The following is a 23,241-nucleotide window of genomic DNA, read 5'->3' on the forward strand; positions in this document are numbered from 1 at the left end:
TTCTTCCAAGTAATTTCTCAGATCAAATCACAGTAATATCCAGAAGGGCCACGTTGCTCATTTTATACAGTGAAATACATAGAGATTGTGAATGACAGCTCAAAGATCAGTCGATTGGGCACATCACCTATGACTTCCCATGCCGCTATTCGACAACCAGATGTTGTCAACAGTGACTCCCATGGAGACCAATACGTTACAAATTACTCATCATCTTGATGATTTGTTTTTTGGAGTGGGAAAGGAGAATGGGGGAATGAAAAGTTTATACAGCGAATTAATTTCATCAGTGAAGAATTAAGAAATTTTGCAGCTCTAAGCAGCGCACATTAAGAAGCTCTTGTAATAAATTAATCTATTTAGCATAGCCAATTATCAAGATTTTAATTTAATCAACTAGCCAATGATTTATTTAAATTTTTTTCATTTCATTTACAAAATGAAAATCCATGTCCTATTATTTATTAGTTGATTTTGGCAATAAGTTGATTCACAGCGGATATTGGTTATGTTTAATTTAAATTAAATAGTTTAGATATAACCAACATAATTCCGTTAAATAATCGACATTAAAGCTGTGTTATTTAAATTGTCTTACATACTTTCTATTCATTGTCTACATGAATCATTTTAAAAAAGATCTTTATTATGATATGCCGAATCCTTTTTCTTTAGCATTCAACAATGGAAGAAAAGCACGCGATTAAATATTTAATTAAATAATGAAAGCAGGTTTGTATTTCAGGGCAACAATGTAATTGATAGATGAAAATTAGGAAAGAAATATTTAAAAAAAAATATCACCAAATTTTAGGAAAAATTTACACGTCTATTAAATTGGTATCATCAAAGTGACAATTTTTTAAATTTTGAAATAGTGTAACATTTATTTTTGTGAAATAATATTTACGGATGTTATCTCTTAAAAAGACCAAACTTCAGCTTAATTATTAATTAATTAATTAAAATTCTAATTAAAAAATCGCTCTGAGATGCATACACTCACCCTCCAACAAGCATATGCTCAAATTTCATGATTGTAGGTCAAACGATCTGACATGTAGAGCGTTCTCTCTCTTTCTCTCTCTCTCGCTCTCTCTCTAACACACATATATGTCCTTTTTTATTTCTACCAATAATAAAGACAAATATATATGTGTGTGTTGGCGCTTTACAGGCCAGGCCAGACCAGACTTTGGAGGATCAAAATGTGCACCTTGGAGAGAGGTTTTTTCTAAAATTTATTTACCTAGAATCTTAACTAAAAATTAAGAAGTTTTTAGTATTTTTCTCTGATAAATTACGAAAGTATTACAGCACAAAAATGAGTTTTACACCATTTTAAAATTTAAAAGATTGTCTGTTTAATGATATCAATTTAATAGTCGTGTGAAATGTGTTAAATTTTGACAATTTTTTTAAATTTTTTTTTTTTTTGTGTGTGTGTGCTTAATTTCCAAAAATAGATTACATTGCTGTCCTGAAACCCAAACCATTTTTATTATTTCATTCTATATTGAATCAAATGAGTTTCACCTAGTGTTGAAAACTAAAGAAAAAGGATTTTATTTAATATCGACGTGATTTACAAAACGAATAAAAAAGTGAAGTCTCATTACAGTGAAATTTAAATGATATAAGAACCGGATATGCACATTTTAAAAACCATTATGATATTATTGGAATTGGCCTCCATTAAAAAAATCTGTATACATAATAAACAGAAGTTAAAAAAACAATTCTCTAATGTCTGTCAGTTGACAGCATCGTGGATATAAAGTTACAACTAAACTATTTGAATAGCATTAAACATAAAAATATCACAAGCGAACTTCCTGATCACCAACGGGAACTAACTATTAATAAAGATGTCTCATATCTGCATGAAATTTCACGTGTGTGCCGAATATTAACTAAGCAGACTCTTATATTTCCAAAAAATGTGATAACTAAATGAACATAATAATAAGTTATTAATCATCTATACTTTGCAAAGTGTTAATAATATCCCAATATTTTAATATTATTACTATAATTTTAATTTTTATAAATTTATTCATTTTTAAACTAATGATATGTTTGTAATGAATGTGACGGCGGTTTCTATTTATTCTAGTGGTCCTAGCAGCTGCCTAACTGAAGATTCGCTACTGTGGTTAATTATTATGTATTCTTTTCGTAAACTTTTCTTATTATAATATTTAATGTAGCAGAATATTAGCATTAAGGAGTAAAGATTCTTATCTTGTAAAAAGAAGGATTGAGCTGTACTTATCAAAGAAAAGATTTATTGTGATGTGAAATCGGCCATCTGGTAGCAACAAATTGGGTGACCTTGATATGGAAATCATTTTCGTATATCAGTTGTGTTTCCCTTGCATTAAAGGAAACTACAGGTAAGAATTTCCTTGAGAATTTCTGCTTTTAATGTCTATCATAACGAATTTCAAATGAATAATAAAAAAATGCCTTCAAATGTTTTGTTTCGAATTTGATAAAAGCAGTATTGCACATTTTCCAGATTCCGTATTTCCGTATTTTTTTGTACTTTTTGGAAAACTCTGCTTATTCCTTTTAATTTTCATTGTAAAAAATTGTCTGTTGTCGTCAGAATATTATTTTTAAAAATATTTTAGAGTTTCGTAAGTATCTCTTATTCATTTGAATTTTTAAAGAAAGTATTTTTTTTTTCGTATTTCGAAATATACCTCCGCATAGAAACAAGATACGAAGTTATTTATTTATAGTAGTTTGAAAAAATTCAATGATTTTTACAAATTTAATATAATTATTTATTGGTATTCATCAAGTATAAAGTTAAATTATAAAATAAATAGCTCTACATTAAAGAAATTTTAATTGCATTTTGATGGATTGGATTATATGCTCTTTAGAGATGGTTGCTATGAGATATTTAAACAATTGAGAGCTTAAATATACCTGGAATCTATATAAAAGTGAACTGTTGCCTTAGCATTGTTTTTACTATCTTCTTTTCATGAGGTTCTAATCTAAAATTAAATATTGCAAATAGAGGGGCATTCAGTTTTTTTAGAGGCATTAGAATTATTTGATAGAGTTTGGTATGATAGTAACTCAGCTCTAAAACCTCCCCCATTTCTTTGTATATTTGTCTTAGTTTCTCTAAACATATTTGGCAGCTTTGTATATTTGTCTTAGTTTCTGTAAACATATTTGGCAACTTTGTATATTTGTTTTAGTTTCTCTAAACATATTTGGCAACTTTGTATATTTGTCTTAGTTTCTGTAAACATATTTGGCAACTTTGTATATTTGTTTTAGTTTCTCTAAACATATTTGGCAACTTTGTATATTTGTCTTAGTTTCTCTAAACATATTTGGCAGCTGAAGTATTGAGACGATTCTGAAAAAGGCAAGAAATCCTATGAAATTATGATGCTGTAGTCATCTGTGCCATATACTATTTGTCATTCTTAATGGAATATTCCACATCATTCTTTAAAATATTAAAATTATCATTATGCGCACGTTGCAATAAATCGTATATTCATTCCAGATGATTGTCAATTGAATTGGTTGTTTTTAGCAGATAACAAAAGCAAAATAAGTAACACTGTTCAAGTTTCGTATTCTGCAAGTTCTTTTTTAACAATATGCGTCTTCTCATTTTTCTCGTTTACGACATAGATAACAAAAATCGCAATAAAAAAAAATCGAGCTCGAGATTTTGACGAATCTCCACGTTTCAGACCTTCCTGAGCTCGCAAAACACATGTTTGGAATAATGTCTGTATGTGAATATGATCATTTTAATTAGACAGATGAAATTTGGTATATAAATTTATCAAATTCGTAGATTTCCATCAAATTTTGAACGATATTCATTCAGGAGAAATCTGTCAGTCTAGTTGTTTGATTGAATTTGAACTCGACAAGTCCAAAACGCAAAGAGCTAGGCAGATAAGATTTCATACACAGGTTTAGCATCTAAAATACGGATACTCTGCATCTGTATTTGCATCCATATACAACTAAAATATAGATAATACAAATTTTGAGTCAAATTTGTCAAAAGGTTGACCATCCGTCTGCCCACATTTCGCGTGCAATAACTTAAATCAATGAAATTCAGTATGTTATCTTGTGACTTTAATTGTAGTTTCACCAAATTTTGGTTTCATTGGTAACATAAAACATAATTGCATGATAAATTAGAGTAAAAATGCCATATTGACGCCAAAGATCTATATTTCGCAGTCGTTGTCCATTAATGCCGTGCATGGCGTTTGTGGCCTTATTTATGGTTAGAGATGCATAATCCACGATTTTTGGAATAACAAATAATATTGCTATTGTTATTTTTAAATATGCGTTCCAAATATCTGTTATTTCAATCATATTATTAATTAAAAATTATTACTTAATATTAAATATAAAATTTATTAATTGTAATTAATACTTAATTTACTAAATTAACGTGTGATTGAACTAATTTATCTGTTTCAGCTTACTTCTTAAATTTTATTTTTTTTCTCAAAACTATTTATCTATTAGAGTGAACCATTTTCTGGAAAAGATAAGTTAAAAATATATGTCATTTCTTTAAAATGTTTACTTTAGTCCTATATTCTACCAATAGATGGCGCCAGCAGCAAACAGAGTACATGTAATCAAAGTCAATCATGTCACGAGCAATTAAAAATGATCTGTATGGAATAGTGCATCATCAAATACGAATATCGGTCACTCCCGTAAAGTGGAGCGGTGACTTCGCACTTTCCAGTGAAGCCTCGCATTTTCCGTGAAATCACCGCTCCGATAAATTTCAGTGATATGCAATTCAATGATACGATACGATAATTCCAATAACCGGTCCGTTCACTTTTCAATCCAATCACAGATTTCTTTCGAGAACTTCCATTGGACAGATCGTATCGATTATTACTTTCCAGTGAAGTCACCGCTCCGGCAAATTTCAGTGATATCGTATCGATTGATACTTTCTATCGTGATCCAAAACCTGTAATCGAAATATCATCAGTAAGATCGTATCTAGAATTTGAATCTCACTCCTCTTTGAAAAGTATTGATCACTTGTATTTGTGACTTTTTGATATTGGTTACGTAATAACCGCTCTGAAAATATTCGTCATCCCTATTTATGGTTCGTAATTTTATGCGGACCAGGGCGGGGGGGGGGAGGATAGGACTTTAGCTGGAGAATAAACGAGGAAGTTTCGGGGAGACCACTAAGGCTGCGGGGATAGAACTTGTGACCTTATGGTTCGCAGTCCAGTAACTAAACCATGATACAAAAGCATACGCTTGTGTAGCATAGTTGTTAACTGGATTATATGCTATTCACCACAAATCATATTTGTCTTTGAACATGATAACTCAAAAACCTTTTGAACCAGATAAATGAAACTTCGTAGGAGATTTTTACAATAGATTTATAGATTTGTATCAATTTTTCAACAATATATATGGGCCAGAAGTTTGCCCAGCTATCCGCATGCGTAGAATAAGTAACGCAAAGAACAAGATAAATGAAATTGAATACAAGATTTAATATCTAAAGTATAAATCTTTATCAAATTTTAACTGAAATCTGCCAGAGGATTGACTGTCTGTACTTCTGCGTATATGTAAACGTGGTATCTCAAAAATGTAACGATTAGATAAATGAAATTTAGTACACAGTATCTAAAAAACAAAGCCTTATCCAACTAATTTTGAATAAAATTCATCCAAATGGTTACTCTCTGTCGGTCTCTGTCGAAAAATACTGTTTAATGAATAAAATAGATAATTTAATAATTAAGAATGCAATATTGGATTGATTAATATTATTAATTATTAAGATTACAAATATTTGGATTTGATTAAGTCAAGAATTTCGAATAAAAGAACTATTCTTCCTTATTGAGATTAGAATAAGAAATAGCATTACATTCCTCACTCCAGATTAAAAAAGGATAATTTTGATTAAAGTGTAATTCGATATAAAGAAAGTGTAATAAATTTACATAAATTCTTATAAGATTCTTCATCTCAACAAAGAAAAATTTAGTCGTGCAAAAACAGTTATCAGCAAATTTAGTATGTTTTGTTTTTTAAGAAGTTCTGGAAAAGTCTAGATCTTATATTAAATAAAATTACTTTCAAATTTTGCTAATGTACACTATTAGCAAATCTTGACTAACTGCGGCAATTCAGCAATTCATTCATTGATGATAATTGTAACCGACTGTCCAAACAGCTGAAGCAGCACCTTCAGGAATTGTGAAGGTAGCAAAGGCAAAATTAGCAACTAACATACTATCAACATCTCTTTCACATTTTTTATATTATTTTTGCAATTAATTTTATAAATTTGTCTTTGTTTAACGTAATTCTAATGAATTTTTCCTAGTATTAATTGGACTGTTTAATGAACACATATGATATTCCCACAAGATTAACATTCATCTGCTCAATTATTATTGCATTCATTTGTAAGCATATATAAAATGTCTTGCTGAAATGTATACCTTATTTTCAGAAAGAGAAAGAATAAAATATCTTGTATGTAATGCAGTTATCATAATTTATAGCGACAAGTTACAAGGGACCAGATCAAAATGAAGTCTTTCCTATTCGTCTTGCTTTTCGCGTTCACCTCTTGCGTTGTCCGTGCTTTAGAAGACAAATGTCCTTCAACTGACATCAAACCTTGTACATGTAAAACTTACTTCGATGGCGCCTGCATCATAACATGCAGCTTGGCAAGTCAAGCCAGTGTTGAGAAGATTGCGGATATTCCCAATTTGTGCGATGGCCATGTCCATTTTGTTCTCGTTCATACCAAGATAGATGGAATTCCTGCCAAATTGTGGAAAGTTCTGCTCTCTTCCAAGACAGTGGATGTCAGCATCAAACACGCAGGTATCAAAGGCCTAGTTCCACCTGGCACCGAATCCATTCCAGACGTATACACGTCAGGAGAAGCTGTTATTAAAATTGATCATTCCACAGTGGAACAATGGGACTGGAAACAGTTTGCAAACTTTTATTCAGGTAAGAATGGAACGAATATATTTTAAAGTCAATACATAAACGTTTTTACTTGATATAATTTAATCACGCAACTCCCCAATTATTTGGGACGCATTTCAGTAACCCTTAAATGTATATTGTTGCCCAGTGTCTATATTCAGTTCCACTTAATTTTATTCAAAAACCTGAGTGTGTCTGTTTCCGAACGCACGTTGATAACCATAGGCAATAAATCATGTGTGAAAGAAAAAAAGTTGACATTAATTATGTCGGGTAAGTTACATATATCGTTCTTTTACATTTGAATGTGGTGGATGATGAAGTTCAGTGTGTTACCTGAAGAGATAGTTTCTATTGTCGAGTTCCCTACAAAGGAGTGATCTATCTAATTGTTAAAAAATTACTTCTCATATGTTGTCAGGTAAACTATCAATGTTTGATGTTGTATTTGAAAATTATATTAGATACAAGCCATATTTTAGGGAAATACTGTATGTTGTCAAAACACTACATATATATTTTTTTTCAAAATAAATATACTATATTTTTACCTGGATTTATTTATTTATTTATTACTTAACCTATGACTATTTTCCTATAATAAACGACTTTTTAAAAAAAGATTCGAAACAAATAATCATGCATTTAAGGGTTAATATCAGACATTTCTTCAGATTTTTCCATATGTGTTCTTCACTAAAGCAGTCTAGTGGTTTTAATCCTAAAGCTAATATCTGAAAAGTTGCCGTATTTAAAAAACAAAAAGCGTGCGACTGTGTTGTAAGAAAGGGCACTTAATAATAATAACAATAAAAAAAAAAAAAGATCAGATTCCCACGTTTAGTGGAAAAGTTTAGATAAATATTTTTGAAAAGATAAATAAATAAAATAAAAGATCAAAATTCTGAGAGTCCTATGTATTCTACTATCCATAGAAACTCTTATTCTTTTGTAAAGAAAATTTTGGATCTGGTTCATCAAACAGAAAGCATCTAAAATCCATACACTGTTTTCTTCATTTTACTATGAAACTCAAAACGCGCCCTTGCGTCACCACAATGCGTGACTTACTTGCAGATTTCGACGCTTCTTATCTGTTTTTTTGCGGAGATGCATTTCTTTTCTTTTCTTTTTTTCTTTTTTTTAAAAAAAGGAGAAATGAATAGAACGAGACGTATTTTGTTAATATACGAGAAAATATAGGTGACAACATTCTCGCCTTTTTTTCCCCGGTATAGTTCTTGTTCATTTCAAAACACCCCCTAATATATGTGTAGAGTAAATTACCATTAGGATAATTTATATAACAAGAAATAAATGTATTGTCTTCTAGCTAATTTTGTTACTATGCTCCAAAAGTAACTTGAAATTTGAAGCCAAATGATGATTATTATATACAAAAATAAACATTTGAATATTATTATTATGTATTTTTGAAATTAGCTGTATGTTTCCATCCTTTTTTTCCATTAAATATTAATTATCAGATAATACTGAAATTCCCACACCACCATATTACATATTTCGTTTCATTCAACATATTACAAAACGAATTTTTCATACCATGTTTAATTATTACATTTTCAATAAAAAGAATTTCACGGTCCCATATAGTATCTTGCAAATAATAGCAATAGCTCACAATGTGTTCGAAAAAAAAAAGGAAAGAAAGGGTTCCACTAATAAATTCACTAGTTTTCGCAACTCAGATTATATGTTTATATTTATTATACAAGACAGCATAAAGAGTCTTAAATTACCTCTTGGACCTTAATCAGTTGGAGAATTTACTCAGATTACAAGTGAATTACGGAGGTTTTTAACCTCAAATGTGACAACAGTCGCACTTTGAATAAATTTTTAAGATTACTGATATCTTATGTCACATGCATCCACGTAGGCAAAGCTCCTCTACTTTGAAATTAGCTTCATTTTTCTCATTTTATAATTTTTTCCCCTACTTTGTCATGCCACAAGAATTTATTTTCTGTTTGAAAAAAATGTAAACATTCAAATCTATTAATTCATATTTGAAATCATATTTTCGTGTATAAAAAATCTGATTTGTTGCTTTTCGTATAAAATTTCCTTAAATATGGCTCGCAACCTACTGGTTTTGTATTTAGACATATTTATTACATTTTTCTTCGCCATTTTTTTTAATTTTGGACGCCGTATTACTAAATAAAATTAATTTCAAACTTTAATTATAAAATGTAAAGAATAACAGTAAATGAAAATCACAATAGACCATTCAGATCGTCAAAAAGTTGATATAGGGAAAACTGAGCTTTACTTAGTGTCTTAAAAATGGGAATTGCACTTTTATTCTCCTTTGAGCTCTGACATATACTTTTAATCACAAAAATTCATTAAATAAAATAGGCAATTATATGAAAACACTTTAGTTTCTGTGGAAGTTATTAGTAAAAAGTTTAAAAAAAAATTTTTTTTACGCATCTTCTATAAAGTAAAGGTTCCAATTAGTAAAATGTTTTCTCTTATATTCGTCTATGCGCACACAAAATCTCACATTTTTGTCTATAAATCTGCTTAGTTTTGAATTTAGAGGGACTAATCACAAATATAGATGAAAACATTTATTTCAGAAATACAAATTTGTTCAGGATAGAAAAACTATTATATGTAATATGTTTAGTCTAATAGTGCATCACCCAATGACTAATCACTGATCATTTTCAGTTTCATTGGTCGGCAATTGAAACTTCGATTTTATAAAGGAAAGAGAAACTTGAAAGAAACTGAATATTTAAGATATCTCAGAGAAGTTGCTGGAATGCCGAGCAAAATAAATAAATACAACTCTTTACTCGCACTTGTGAGCTTTCTAAAAGAATGATATATTTTAATGAGAAGGGCTGTTTAGATATGCTGACAATTTATGCTATGCAAATCGTAATACTGACCTGACCTAGTTATAGAAGAATGACATTTTTCGAAATCCTGGCATCTCTCTAAAAAGTGCATTTAGTGATTAAAACTGTATTTTGAGAATTTACTTTCTGGAAGAGGAATGGTTAAGGTGAGACGTCGCATATGTGAAGCAGAAATTGACCTTTTGCCTTATGTTTTCAAATTACCTTTATGCTAATTTATGAACAGTCAGCCCAGAACTCAATATTCTAAAACCGACAGTATAGAGAATATTTCAGCACAGTAACTGGCATACATACAATATACAATTGCGCGAATAGCATCTAAAATAGTACAATTAGGTCCTATCATAGGTAAAATCAAATTTTTCTCTTCTGTGAAAGACAGTTTGAATAGATGAATGTAGCCTTAAATGGGATAAAGAAAAACATTAATTTTCAGAACTATCACTTTTAAAGCGATAAAAAGTCCATTCTTCATACAAAAGATACATCATCAATGGTAATTTTCTATAAATGTATTATGTATTTCTATTTTTAGAAACTCTTTGGTTGATTCTATTTTAAACAACAGTGTATTGAATGGTGACTGATATATTCAGCTAGTTTCAATTAGCCTAATGTCTGAATTAAGAGATGAATTGATTTTGTTAATGTAGATCCTTTCCAGCTCCTTCAAAAAGCCTGCCTTAAAATTATAATTGATGAACTCGATCACAAACACGCAAATAATGTTAAAACAATGCAACTTTGTGTAGGTGTTGAAGCTATTTATTTTGAGCAAATTCTTAAGCGCTTCAATTCATGCATTATCTGAACATTTTAAAAAATGAATGAAAGTTAGTAAACGCGTCACGTTTTTTGATTCTGCCCTTTAAATAATCTCTTGTGATATGTATATTATATTTGGAAATTACAACGAAATTGTCACTCAAACACCGGTTAGAGGTGTAGAAAATAATCTAAGTCAATAAATTTGCCTTATAATATCTCAGCAAATTTTACAGAGAGAGGCCTGAAACTTTGTATCTGCTTAGATGGATATAAGAAAAATATTTTGCTAACTAAAAGGTCTTTTTTTTTTTTTTTTTTTTTGCCGTAGGGACCATATAAAAATTTAATTTTTCTAACATTTTATTAATTTTGTTTGCAGAAGTCAAAATATTTTTTAACATTTTTTTTTACCTCATTTCATGAAACTTTGCTATTCAAAGTATATGTATAAATGCAATAGTTTAGGCACTAAAAGCTTGATTATTTTTTATTTTTTGGGAAATCATGTACATAAATGCATGAGAAAGAATGACGAGCTCATGACCGCTAGATAGATTTAAAATGGTCAACTGTCCTCCACCACCTTTCATTTACAAGATCTCGATGGGGGGGGGGGAAACTCATGGGAAAAGAAACCATAAAAGAGTCCGCAACTTCAGTTCATTGCAAGATGATTCCATTTTTTAGTTCATTTCAAAGCTTATGATACTTAGATGCATTATTAACGATCATCTGTCCTTTTCTCCATCCATGTTCGAGATACATTGCAAAATAAAATTTTGGTAGAGCACCTAACCTCAATAACTAAAGCGATTTTGTCAATTTAATTTTGCCACTTTGCTAGCACATTAATCAGAATGCTCTATGTATATTGCACAAATATAGTTTAAATAATATCTTTATCTGGTGGGATAAGATGCAGCTCATTAAAGCTGGTAAACATTATTAAATAAATACCATTAGTATGCGAAAAACTGGTAGTCTAAAATGACTAATTCAATCATTTACAGTTTCTTTTCTTTTTTCTTTTTTTTTTTTTTGCTACTTACTTTTATGAAATCTGAAAAATTTAGCAAAGTAGCTTTGGCTGTTAAGAGAAGATATTCATCATATTTAATGAAGTAAATTGGAACAAAGAAAACGATTTTCTCTTATATTTATTTTACTTTAATAATATAATAACATATGCATATGGAATTTGTATTTCATTCATACAGAAAAGGAACTCACTCTTGTCATTGACGATACGCCATTGTCGGGAATAGGAGAAGACTTTAAATCAATTGCAAAGGGGCAAGTGCACAAAGTGACTATCGACAGTACAGGATTAACTGCCATCGCGAATCAGCAATTCGCTTCTTTTCCCGATATCAGTTCTCTTTCCTTGCAAAACAATAAGCTAACGTCCGTCTCGAGGTCCATATTGCCAAAACCTGCCAAGAGTCTGCAATTTCTCCATCTCAAGTGAGTAGCGGCTGCGGTGTTAGAACTGCAGAGCATCTTATTATAATTTGAACAACTGCAATACCTTTCTGTGCTACTTTTGTGTTTGACAACTTTTTTATTCTGAGAATTCAATAAATTGACAAAAACGCAGAAAAGAAAAAATATCTAATCGCAACAGTTCGAGACTGTAAAATGAATTCGAAAAAAAAAAAAAAAAAAAAAAGAGTTTTTATCGGAAAGTTCGAAGTTAAGGGTACATTTTTTATCATTTAAATTAACATCTTCAAATTCCTTTCAATTCGTAGGAAATATCAATAAAATTTTCCATATTGAATCAAACATAGATAATGATTTTATTGATATTGCATAATTCATTATTTATTTCAAAACAAATAGTTAACATTATTTGTATTGCCACATTTAAATAAATAAATAATTGCAATCAAATACATTCAAATGAACTAAGGAAAGCGCAGCATCTGGAATTTTCTAAAGCTGACCCCTTTTATGTAATTTTGCCATTAAATATTTCTGTTATTTTATTTTTTATTAAAATCGTTTTCTTTTAGCATTTTCTTTCTCTGTAAACGTGGCAATACAGAACATGTTAAAAATAACCACAGATGGGGATTGAAAATCACTTTTCAGTCTCCAGCTTCTAAGCATTTGCAACTGTAAAAAAAGCTTTGGTACAAAAGTAGTTTTCCTGAATGAGATGCTGATTGGCCTAATTTGATTTATTTCTCTGTCTTCAATCCTAAAAAATTAAGACGAAAGGGAAATTTCACCTCCCCCCTCCCAAAATTTCCTCCTCCTTTGAGCTAGATGGTCCATCTACGGATTCATCCGAGATTTTTTCTTCCCTTACAGCATTTCCCAGAGAAGTTAAAAATCAATCAAAATTATAATAATTATCACAAGTTAAGATGGGCAAAGCGTTAAACACATATATACTAAATAATAAAATATGCATCCTTTATATACTTACTGTTCCATCTCGGATTCGAAAACCCTATACGCTTTTGCTCATGCGTCAGAATGTAATTATTTAATCAAAATAGGAGAGAGAGGAAAGATGAAAGGAGAAGATGTTTCCGTTTAGCATTAGGGTGAAAGATTATCGTAGAATTGAAGGTGTAGTAACTGCTCATATTTCTGTTTACCACCCCTTACCAAAGTATAATCCTCGAAAACTCCTAGTCTCCCTTTCTTGAAACGAACAGTACATGCCTTTTTTACCGGGATAAGATAAGAGAAGGGAGAGAAAGGGAAAATTAGAATACTAGGTTTTCAAGTTTAAATAAAGGTTTATTTCTCTAATAGAGAGGTAAAGTTTAAGTTCGAAGATTATAAGTATTTAAAGAACTATAAAATGAGCCATCTAATGTTAAAATAATTCAATCAGGGGTACATTAAAAAAGTAATATTTAAAAGTATACTTTTTTTTCTAAATTTAAACGAAATTTTTATAATTACACTTAAGCATGAGCTATTGAGAACGGAGTATCTGGTAATAATTGTAGGACGATATCTTTGTTAATTTTTTGAAAAATTCAACTTTGTTGAAATGCAGGGTTGTCTAAAAATATTAATAAATACGTTTCCATCCGACTCGAATTGAGGGACGGAGAAAAAAATTATGTGGTAAAAATGGTATTCTACAGTTTAAAATGATTTTTATGAAGTCGTTATTCAGAAAAAGTAACTAAAATTATATTTGAAATTAGCATCCTTTTTCCTTGATTATAATGTTTGAGAATATATTTCTTTACGTCTGAATGCGTAAAAAATATTTTCATTTAATGAAATATCTTAACAGACAGAACATACAAGATACTTTGTGTATTTTTTCTAAAACTCAACATATATCTTCTTGGCAGATGTTAAAATTAACAAAACATGAAATAAATCATCGGATTCAGCAAAATTCTAAGCAAAGTTTTTATGGTTTACTTTTATTTGGATAGACCATGGATGCAAATTAATTTCACCGATTTCATTCTTTGTTAAACTTTCTTTATTCTTCTACCTAATGCCTAACAATTTAACTTATTTTTAAAGTGGAAATGAATTGACATCATTACCAGGAGATCTGTTTACTGAAATGCCTGCTTTGGAAGTAGTTTACCTCAGAGATAACAAACTAGCAGAACTGCCGCAAGAATTGTTTCAATCTGCTCCAGCATCATTGCAACGAGTCGATCTTGTCCGTAAGTATTCATATCTACTATAAGTATCCAAAAATAATCATACAAAAAGGTTTATGTGTTTATGCATAGAAAATATTAAATAGCTTTTCGATGAGCAACTGACTTTGGAGTTTTGACAATTTAAGAGTTTTGAGACAAAAGAATTGAAACATCATTTAATCACTTGCGATGACAAGAAATACATAGATGCACATTTCAAAACAGTCCACGTAACCAGCACCAAGACCATAGAAAGTATCAAATACCTCCTTATAAATAGAAATAGGAAAAAAATTTATATTCAGAAATCTTCTGAATATAGATTTTTGACTTAAGACTGCGCTCCTATAAACTGAGTTCCGGCAAACAATCTCAGTTGACAGATCCAGAATATCATTTTTACTTCTGTGTTAATTGCCTGCTGATGTATGTAGCACGTCGTTGGCGTTTCTGCGACAAAAGCATCTCGACGTGCGTGGCACATCTTTTCACCGCAAGTGATTGGCATTGTCAAGGGTTCAAACCTTCTTTGTTTGCAGTTTGAAAGGGCACGCTAATGATAACCTCCGATGTTAAAAAGCAAGATAGTTATTACTTAGATAAACAATCATAGAAGAGCTACTAGCAGAAGTAATCGCTTGATTGTTTGTTTTCGCCAAATTGGCGAAAATTTCAAGGAACATATTAAAGTAGATTCCAATCATAAAATCTTTCGTAATTCGAATCTTAATTCTTTCCATAATTATTTTGCTTCTTCAAACTCCTGCCCTTAAACGAGGATTCATACTAAAATTATATACAGTCATGTATTTAATTTCTAATCTACACCTGAACAGAGTACCTTTGCATTGTTTTTCGATTTGTGCCGGATTCAATAGCTGCTATCATATCAGACATATCAGATGCAGATTATAATCATCATTCATCTGTCTAGTGTTTTCATAGATATCATTTGTAGCCTCTCTGAGCAAATGTATGCGATTCTATGACTTCAAGGATGTGGAGGAATAACTAAGTTTAATACGTTTATATGAAGTTTGACATGTCTAAAATATAAATGCATATACATAATTTAATTTAAAATATTTATTTGTGATGATTAATGACACTTTCAAATTCATTCTGAGGGTCGGGGGATGTTGTTGTTTAGCAAATGTTTGAAATTTTTTATAGAAACACCTGCTACTTGTTTTATCACACTATTCAAAAATTTATGAAAGCTACCCATTTTGAGATTAGAACTCACAGGTAAAGCAACCTTGATGTGAACGCCAATCCATATATTGTTACTGCAAAATTAGCAGGTCAATGCGACAAATTTAGAGAAAAGTGGAGAGCTACTGATCTCAAGCGGATGACAAGTAATATGCGACTCGTTTTAGAGTGGAGCATTTGATGGATTCCTAATGGCAGTAGTCATGGAACAATTATCATGAGAGAGGGGCGACGATTGCTATACACAAGTTAGTTCGGTTGCATGGATGCTGTCCTTATTTTCCAACAGATCCATTGATGTATCCATATTGCACCGAAGTCTTTGATGGAAAACTCCACCGAAATAATGTATTACTTTTTCAGAATAGAAGAAATTAAAATCTAAATTAATCTTTCGATACACTAAAAGTTGAGGATATGTGATAAATTAGTAGTAGATAGTTGTCGTTGAAGCACTGCCTTTTTTACTTTCTCGTTTCCGAAGTATTGTAATCGAAAAAAAAAATCGTATGTTAGATTTTTATAAATCTCCACGTCTCAGATCTCGTTAAGAGTTTTGATTTTTTTTTTATCCCCGATTTCATCCGTCTACCTGAGAGCGTTTTTTTGTGTTTACAAATAAATAGTCAGATAAAGAGACGTATAGTTTCAAAATTGCGTTTTCGAGCTCAGGTAGATCTGAAACACGTAATTCGTCAGAATCTGGAATATAAATTTTTTGATGATGATGATACTTTCTCTATACTTAGCAGCAAAGAAAGTGAAAACGCGCGAAGCATTGATAATAATGATGCCATACACACATTACAATTTACCGAATGAATATAGATTACTATTGTAGAATAAACCATTTCCTTTGAATTCCATTAAGATTTTATTAAATAAAATTGACCAAATCAAGAATCAGTACATTTTGGAACATTGAGATACGAATAGTTTCTGAATTATTTTGTTTATGTCTGTATATAGCATTATACTTTAAAAACACAACGCATTTTTTTATTTGCAGATAATCCATGGAATTGCAATTGTCAATTGATGTGGATTTTGAAGAAATCTAAAACATTCGCGAACTTGGGAAACTGTGCAACACCTGATGAACTCAAAAATAAGAAAGTTTCTAAAGTTCTGCAACAACTGGATTGTTAGACGACAAGAAAGAATAAGGAAAATGAAGTATTTGTAAAATATCATATTGTAGTTAATATCAACGTGTGAGGGAAAATGCAGAGGTTAATGATATTATAAATGTAAAACAAAATGCTGCATAATTTGTAATTAAGATTACTATGCATTTTGAAATGTCAATAAATATCTCCCTAAATAAGTGAAAATTTCAACAATTTTTTAAGTTTTTAATTGATTAAAATAGATACTCCATGATGTACAAAATAAACTGAAACTCTTTTTGATAAATTAATTTAATTAAGAAAACTACAAATACTATCATGGATATGAAACTAATATATTTACGACAACCTGGCTATGACAAGTTGGCAACTGATTTTCAATGTCAGAAGACGAGTGCATTTTTCTGAAAAAGAGGTAAACTTGAAGCTTAGAATGTGCTCCAGAGAAATAATAGTAACAATAAATGTAATTGTATTGAATTTAGCGTTTCCCCCTCCCTTATTTTCTTACTGAGCATTATTATTCCCAGATCTCGTCAACTTCGATTTGAGACCATTTCTTGCATTATTAAAATAAACTCATCTAACACAACGCTAGCGCGTTACAACCATTCTTGGGTCTTGTGGCATTAAACAAATCAATTAATCAACCTCATATCCTATAATTCTTAAGTCACATCCAGCAATCAGTCAGAGTCAGGCTATGCAATCTGTAAAAACTAAAATGTAAAATGACAGGGGAGGGATTAATTTTGAAGAGAAGTAGACTTTTTAAACAATTCCCGCAATGACAAAAGTCCTCTTACTGTATAAGAACTTCCAACTTAAATGTAAAGTAAGGCCTCGATGGATTTTGTGTGTGTGTGTGTGTGTTTGATAGTTTCAAGCTAATCTAATTTTGCTCTTTCATTTGTTCTACAAGTGCCATACGATCGGATTAATGCATATTAAAATCAAGTATTCTTTAAATTTCATGAAATGATTCTCAGAATTTCTTTTCATATTTCACTTGCACATCTGTGTGGTTCAATTTTTTCGTAGTTAACTGCCTAACTCGAAAATCAACAATTCTGATACTGAAAATAACTTTCTTCCTTGGTGAGGAAATAATTTTTTTGGTATTTCTGCCTGTCATAATTTTTTATTGTTTCTTGTGTTCGGCGAAATTTTCATAAAGATCCAGCATTTTATTCATCTGTTACACAAATTACAACAGTTTACACTTTAGAGTGAAAAGGAAAGAACTTAAAAAAATTACCCCCCCCCCCCTCCCGCCAAAAAAAAAAACTGCCATACTATGAAATTTTATGGGTTACATTTAAAACGCATTCTCTTAAATGTGAATTTCAATTGTTTTCAGTCTTGTCGTGATGAACTCTTTATCTACAGGAAATGAATTCTGACAACTATTTGATTCCACCAAGGAAAAATGAATTTTAAAAAAATTCTGTATTAATTGACGATAAAGGAAACTTGAAAACTGTTTATTTTTTTAGACAAATTCTAGCGACATTTTTAAGTCACGAAAATTTTGTTTAAGTATTTCCTTTGGAAATACTTAAATTATTTCCAAAGGAAATACTTAAGTATTTCCTTTGGAAATACAGAAAAAAAATAACATTGTGCAAATGCTGATATCCTAAGTACAACTACAACCACATTTAAGAAATAGTCTGTACTGTAGTCAAACATTCACTACAAATCTCATGAATTTAACTTTTCAAATTTAGTTTTTTTTTCTTAAATTTCTTTTAATTTATTTTTTTTCTATCGGAAGAAAATTTTAAATGCAAAAAATATACGTATGTAACAAACATCCTACTTTCTAATTATCCCACTTTTTCATGTACACACCTTTGTTTGATCTCTATTTTGATTTAAAAAAAGTTTTCTATGCAATTCTTTTTAATTTGAAGCCTCTTTTAAAAAAAAGCTCAGATTTTTTTAGAATTACTTTGAGTTTAAAAGATTCATACTGGCAATAACTCATTAGAATATATCATCAGAAAAATAATATCATCAGAAATAATTAAGAAGATGAAGCTCAGGACGCAGTTTTTATTTCAAATCTTTTGTATTCTTTATCATCATTTTAAAACATAAAAATCTTACAAATTATCTTCCTCCTCATTATTATACCTTTTCTTAATTATTAAATATTACTAAAATTCATATGATAAAATCTTCAATTATTAACATAGCACTTTCAGATTTATTACGCTGTGGCTGGTTGGAATGCTATTGTTGGAATAAAAGGAATATAGCAATTTCCGGAAGTGAAAAATCCTTGAGTTGTTACTTCACATCGACATCATTTTAAAAATGAATTTGAAATAAATGAATGCCGATAAACTAGTTTTCCAAGTAGCATGATGCCTTTTGCCATTTTCCGTCAATATGCTGCTTCTTACAATCTTGATATTACTATTACTATGTACGTAAATAAGAAATCTATGACTGGTTTTTAGAGGGTGAAAAGAGAATACAAGTATTATAAATATTGAAATAAATACAAAATGTTAATGATATAAATCATATATTCTAAATGCATACCAATTTTTAGAATTATTTATTTCAAATTTCCTAATACTTGTTTCTTTGATGAAATGCAAAAAATTAATCCAAAGAATTTTCATTTATACAAAATTGTTGAATTATAAATGGACGTAATAAAATGAAATTTTTATAAGCATTTCCATAAACAGGAATTTTTATTCTAATTGAAAATGAAGCTGCAAACGATTTGATATAGTACTTAATGTAGTGTAACATATATTTACAATTATTATTTCATATAAAAGCATGAAGTAAAATTGTTATTTGGAATCAAAATAGCTTTTAGCCGAATTTTTTTTAAATACATATTTATTTTTCTGATATATGACCATCTTTAACCATGTGAGCGTAACTGGAATTGTGGTAAGTGTAACCTTTGTTTATATCGTAAGTACTATTATAAATATTACTAATGAATACTATCGAATAATGAAGTTTTTTAGTAAAAATTCAAGACAGTTAATGAAATAATTTATTTTTATGAAAAATAATAAATTCAAATCTATTCAATTTAGTTAATTGTTTCATAATGAGATATGCCGTGTCAATTTGTATAAAAGTAATAACAAACACTAAGTTGAAATCGGATTTTTTTTTTATTGAAAATGATTATATATACATTTATAAAACAAAAGGGACTAGATAGCAAACGTCGTCTTTCTTAGTCAAAAATAATGAAAATATAATACAAAAAATGAACAAATGCAGCAAAATTTGCAAATTATTTACAGACAGTCAAAATAAATGGAATTTCCATTTGGTAACTTTTAATACAATTGTTTCCAAATCAAACCCTTCTAAAGAAGAATATATCCATTTTATGCTCTTAAAATGAAAAATCACTTTTTGAAGTGGATGTAAAATAAGATATCGTTTTCAAAAATAAAAAAAGAATGTACAGGAAAAAAAAATGGTAAATTATAATTGTGCATGTGGTTAGTTTTGCATTAATTAGAATGTTAATAGTGTGCTATTAGAACTATTAAATAAAAAAGAATATCTAAATGTAGAAAATTAGTGATAGAGTATTTTAAGAAAGCTGTATTAGCATTAATATGAAAATTACATCGTGCAAAATGAAGGTTGATCAAAGAGAAAAGATAGTTTCTCTTCACTTCAATTTTTGAAGTGTTTGACAACCTTTTGTTAGTACTACCTGCAACACCACTCAGATAGACTTGAAGTAGCATCAGGTCTAGCGAGGGAACCATTTCCCTAAGTGGAAATAATAGAAAAGAAGCAGTCACATTTTTCTTTATTGCAAAAGCATTAACGAGAAATTCAAGATGCAAATGAATTCGGAATGGTCGAGAAAAGAACAAAATTGTTTTTTTTTTTAATTTCTTAATATCATATTGTTGTTTTTTTGCTAGGCAATTTTGGCTGATTTTTAACAAATTCAGTCAATTCCTTTAAGTTTTTTTTTTCAAATCAAAACAAGTATTCATGACAATATAAAATCAAAATATTATATTATTTTTTCCTAAACCAAAACAAGTATGCATGACAATATGAAATCAAAATATTATTTTATTTTTTCTAAACCAAAATAAATTTTTAATTCTTATTAAAACAAAAGGTTTCTTCAAACGATTTTCCTATTATTTTATGAACAAAGACTGAGTTTCAGCTGTTTTCAATACAAAAAAAAAAAAAAAAAAAAAACCGAGATACACGATTTCTTTTGCAAAATCGTTTTAATATAATCGTGTCCATCAAATTCAACTGAATAATCGGAAGACTGTTAAAATGAAAAATTAAAATATGGCATTTCATTAAATGAAAATGTTTGTCCACAATTGCAATGAAATGAATATTCATAAATGAAAAAATGTCAAGCTTTTTTTTATCTGTACAAGACGTTTGTTATGTAGCTATTTTCCAGAGGATCTTTCGAATTTCTCCTTCTGAAAGGATTCCAACTGTTTCGTTTTTCATTATCCTTTCCGTTGAGACTTCCAACCTGAAAGATAAATAGTTCGTGAATCTTTATTAATAGTCACTACAAGCTCGAGAACAGTAAGATATATTTTTTGATGAAGAACTTTTTCTAGCAGAATGAAGTAATTCTTACTGTTCTTGTGCTTTTCTTGTGAAATATACAATTTAAATAGGCTCAGCTATTGAAATTTGTTTGAAATATTTTTAGTTTGATTTTGCTGGGTATGATAGTGGAAATAAAAATGGAATAATATCCCCCTAAGGTATTCTTTTGTAAAAGTGGTTTAAAATATAAGAATAAGAAATTAATATATAATCAAAATCTATTTTCTAAGCAAAAGCATAAAAATTCCATTGTATTAAGTGCTCCAACATATCTGAATCCATTCTAAATGGTTTATTTGAAGAATGTATTATTTAATTTATTTGTCAGAAACATTACATTTTGTCAGATTGATTCGATCTTATATTAATTAAATTTATAAATAATAATGTTTTCATATTACAATAAAGACAAAGAAATATTTCTTAATAAGAAGAAATATTAAGGAATATAAAAAAATATTTTAAATAAAAATTTCAATTCATATTGAAAATTTAGAAGACGAAGCTTTGGAACTTTCACTACGCCACAATTAAAAAAAATTAAGAGTTAACGTCTGAATTTTTTAAAGTTAGCAATAAAAGCTACATTTAAAATTAAAATTGCTCAATTTTTCGCATATTACAAGAACAATTGAAAAAATAATTTAATGGCTAATAATAGTGGTATGTCAGATTCGTTTTCCTTAAACTATCAGACAATTTTATAAAAAAAAAAGCTTCAGAAATTGATTAAATGCATAAACATTTCGATAAAATGCATCTTCCTAAAAATATCCATAGATTTATTATTCTTTTAAGAAATATATTTACTATAAGAATTGTACAGTCATTGCAAGCTGTTATTATAAGTGGAAAACATTTGGCAACAGAAAACATCATAACAAATCAAATATTCAATGTTTCCTGCAAATTAAATATACTATTAAGGAACAAAAAAGACGGCAAAAATTGGTGACTTTGAATAAATTCATTACAGAAAATCCTATCCAAAGAAATATAAAAATTTTCAGTATAAAAAATTATCAAATATAAAAATTATCAGTTTAATTGGTTCTAAAGAATGCCCATCAATGAAAGAAATGAAGTAAGAGTTAGTAAAGAAAATGGATGAGCAAATCAACTTATTCTGATCGTTTCTATGATTAACTGAAAATTATCCTCTACACGCAACATAGAAGAACAATAATTAGAATAAAAATGAAACAATTTGTAAAAATTAAAAGTTACGTTAATATGATATTAATTAAAAGTTAAGCATGGTAATATGATGGTATAGGAATATTTGAATTCATCCAGAATTAGTAGGTTGAAGTTCATTCTCTTTGCATTGAATAATGCATATAAATAATGCTATTCTACTTTATGTTCATCACTTCTAAAGCAGGCCACTTGTTAGCAATATCGAATTCTCAATTCAGAATAATATACCCAAATAACTACTTTATGAGACAACGACTCAAACTATTACTGCACACCAACAATTGTCATGCAAAGCAGTTCCACTAAACTAAAAAGCATTTCAAACTATGGAATTCTATTTACCGGACTGGGATTCCGACTTGAGGACGAGCTGAAACCGGAACTACTCGAAGACGTGGATTTGGAACACATGGACATCCCAGCTGCACCTCTGGAATGTAGATACTTCCAATTCATGGGTGTTACCACTTTTAGAGAGATGGAATTCCCGGCCGATTTTATCAGCTCCGCCATTTCTGCATGAGTCGTCCATTTGGTGTCTTTGTCGTTCACCGCTGTAATGTAGTCGCCTTCTTTCAACCCACAGCCCTACAAGAGACAAAAGATCCTTTATGGATAGCAATAAAAGGTGGATACTGTTTAATTCTGTACAAAAAAATAAGCATGTTTTTTAATGTTAAAAGTGCATGTAATGATTTGCATTTCTTATGAATTTCGCTTCTAGCTAGGTTTCTAGGCGAAAAAGAAAAAGGGAAATTTTTTTCCGAAGTT

The 23,241-nt window shown here is 29.5% G+C and overlaps 2 protein-coding genes across 4 annotated transcripts in view; one reads left to right on the forward strand and one right to left on the reverse strand.

Moving 5' to 3' along the window:
- Positions 1 to 2,318: 2,318 nt before the first annotated feature.
- Positions 2,319 to 17,905, forward strand: LOC129985344 (leucine-rich repeat transmembrane protein FLRT1-like). 2 transcript variants are annotated; one of them, XM_056095332.1, is made up of 5 exons: positions 2,319 to 2,396; positions 6,579 to 7,041; positions 11,906 to 12,152; positions 14,196 to 14,344; positions 16,548 to 17,900. In XM_056095332.1, the coding sequence occupies exons 2-5, from the start codon at positions 6,606 to 6,608 to the stop codon at positions 16,685 to 16,687; spliced, it is 972 nt and encodes a 323-aa protein (XP_055951307.1). In that variant the 5' UTR covers positions 2,319 to 2,396; positions 6,579 to 6,605; the 3' UTR covers positions 16,688 to 17,900. The 2 variants fall into 2 exon arrangements, with proteins under 2 accessions (XP_055951307.1, XP_055951306.1); XM_056095331.1 differs by lacking the exon at positions 2,319 to 2,396 and adding an exon at positions 2,493 to 2,642 and having other exon boundaries at positions 16,548 to 17,905.
- A 2,980-nt stretch (positions 17,906 to 20,885) lies between these two features.
- LOC129985208 (rhophilin-2-like) overlaps positions 20,886 to 23,241 on the reverse strand; it is a 140,799-nt gene continuing 138,443 nt past the window's right edge. For both annotated transcript variants that reach the window (XM_056095147.1, XM_056095148.1), the window contains exons 15-16: positions 22,813 to 23,058; positions 20,886 to 21,187 (exon numbers count right to left, since the gene is read on the reverse strand). In XM_056095147.1, coding sequence (XP_055951122.1) covers positions 21,071 to 21,187; positions 22,813 to 23,058 — 363 coding nt within the window. In that variant the 3' untranslated portion in view covers positions 20,886 to 21,070. The remainder of the gene's footprint in view (positions 21,188 to 22,812; positions 23,059 to 23,241) is intronic.

Source organism: Argiope bruennichi, chromosome 9 (genome assembly GCF_947563725.1).
Source record: "Argiope bruennichi chromosome 9, qqArgBrue1.1, whole genome shotgun sequence".
Taxonomy (NCBI): Eukaryota; Metazoa; Arthropoda; class Arachnida; order Araneae; family Araneidae; genus Argiope; species Argiope bruennichi.

What these genes read in the sequence shown, in the direction of transcription:
- LOC129985344 (XM_056095332.1), top strand. Translation starts at nt 6,606, where the DNA reads ATGAAGTCTTTCCTATTCGTCTTGCTTTTCGCGTTCACCTCTTGCGTT. An exon ending in CTGCAATTTCTCCATCTCAA is followed by an intron (nt 12,153 to 14,195) that starts GTGAGTAGCGGC and finishes TTATTTTTAAAG; the next exon opens with TGGAAATGAATTGACATCAT. An exon ending in GCAACGAGTCGATCTTGTCC is followed by an intron (nt 14,345 to 16,547) that starts GTAAGTATTCAT and finishes TTTTATTTGCAG; the next exon opens with ATAATCCATGGAATTGCAAT.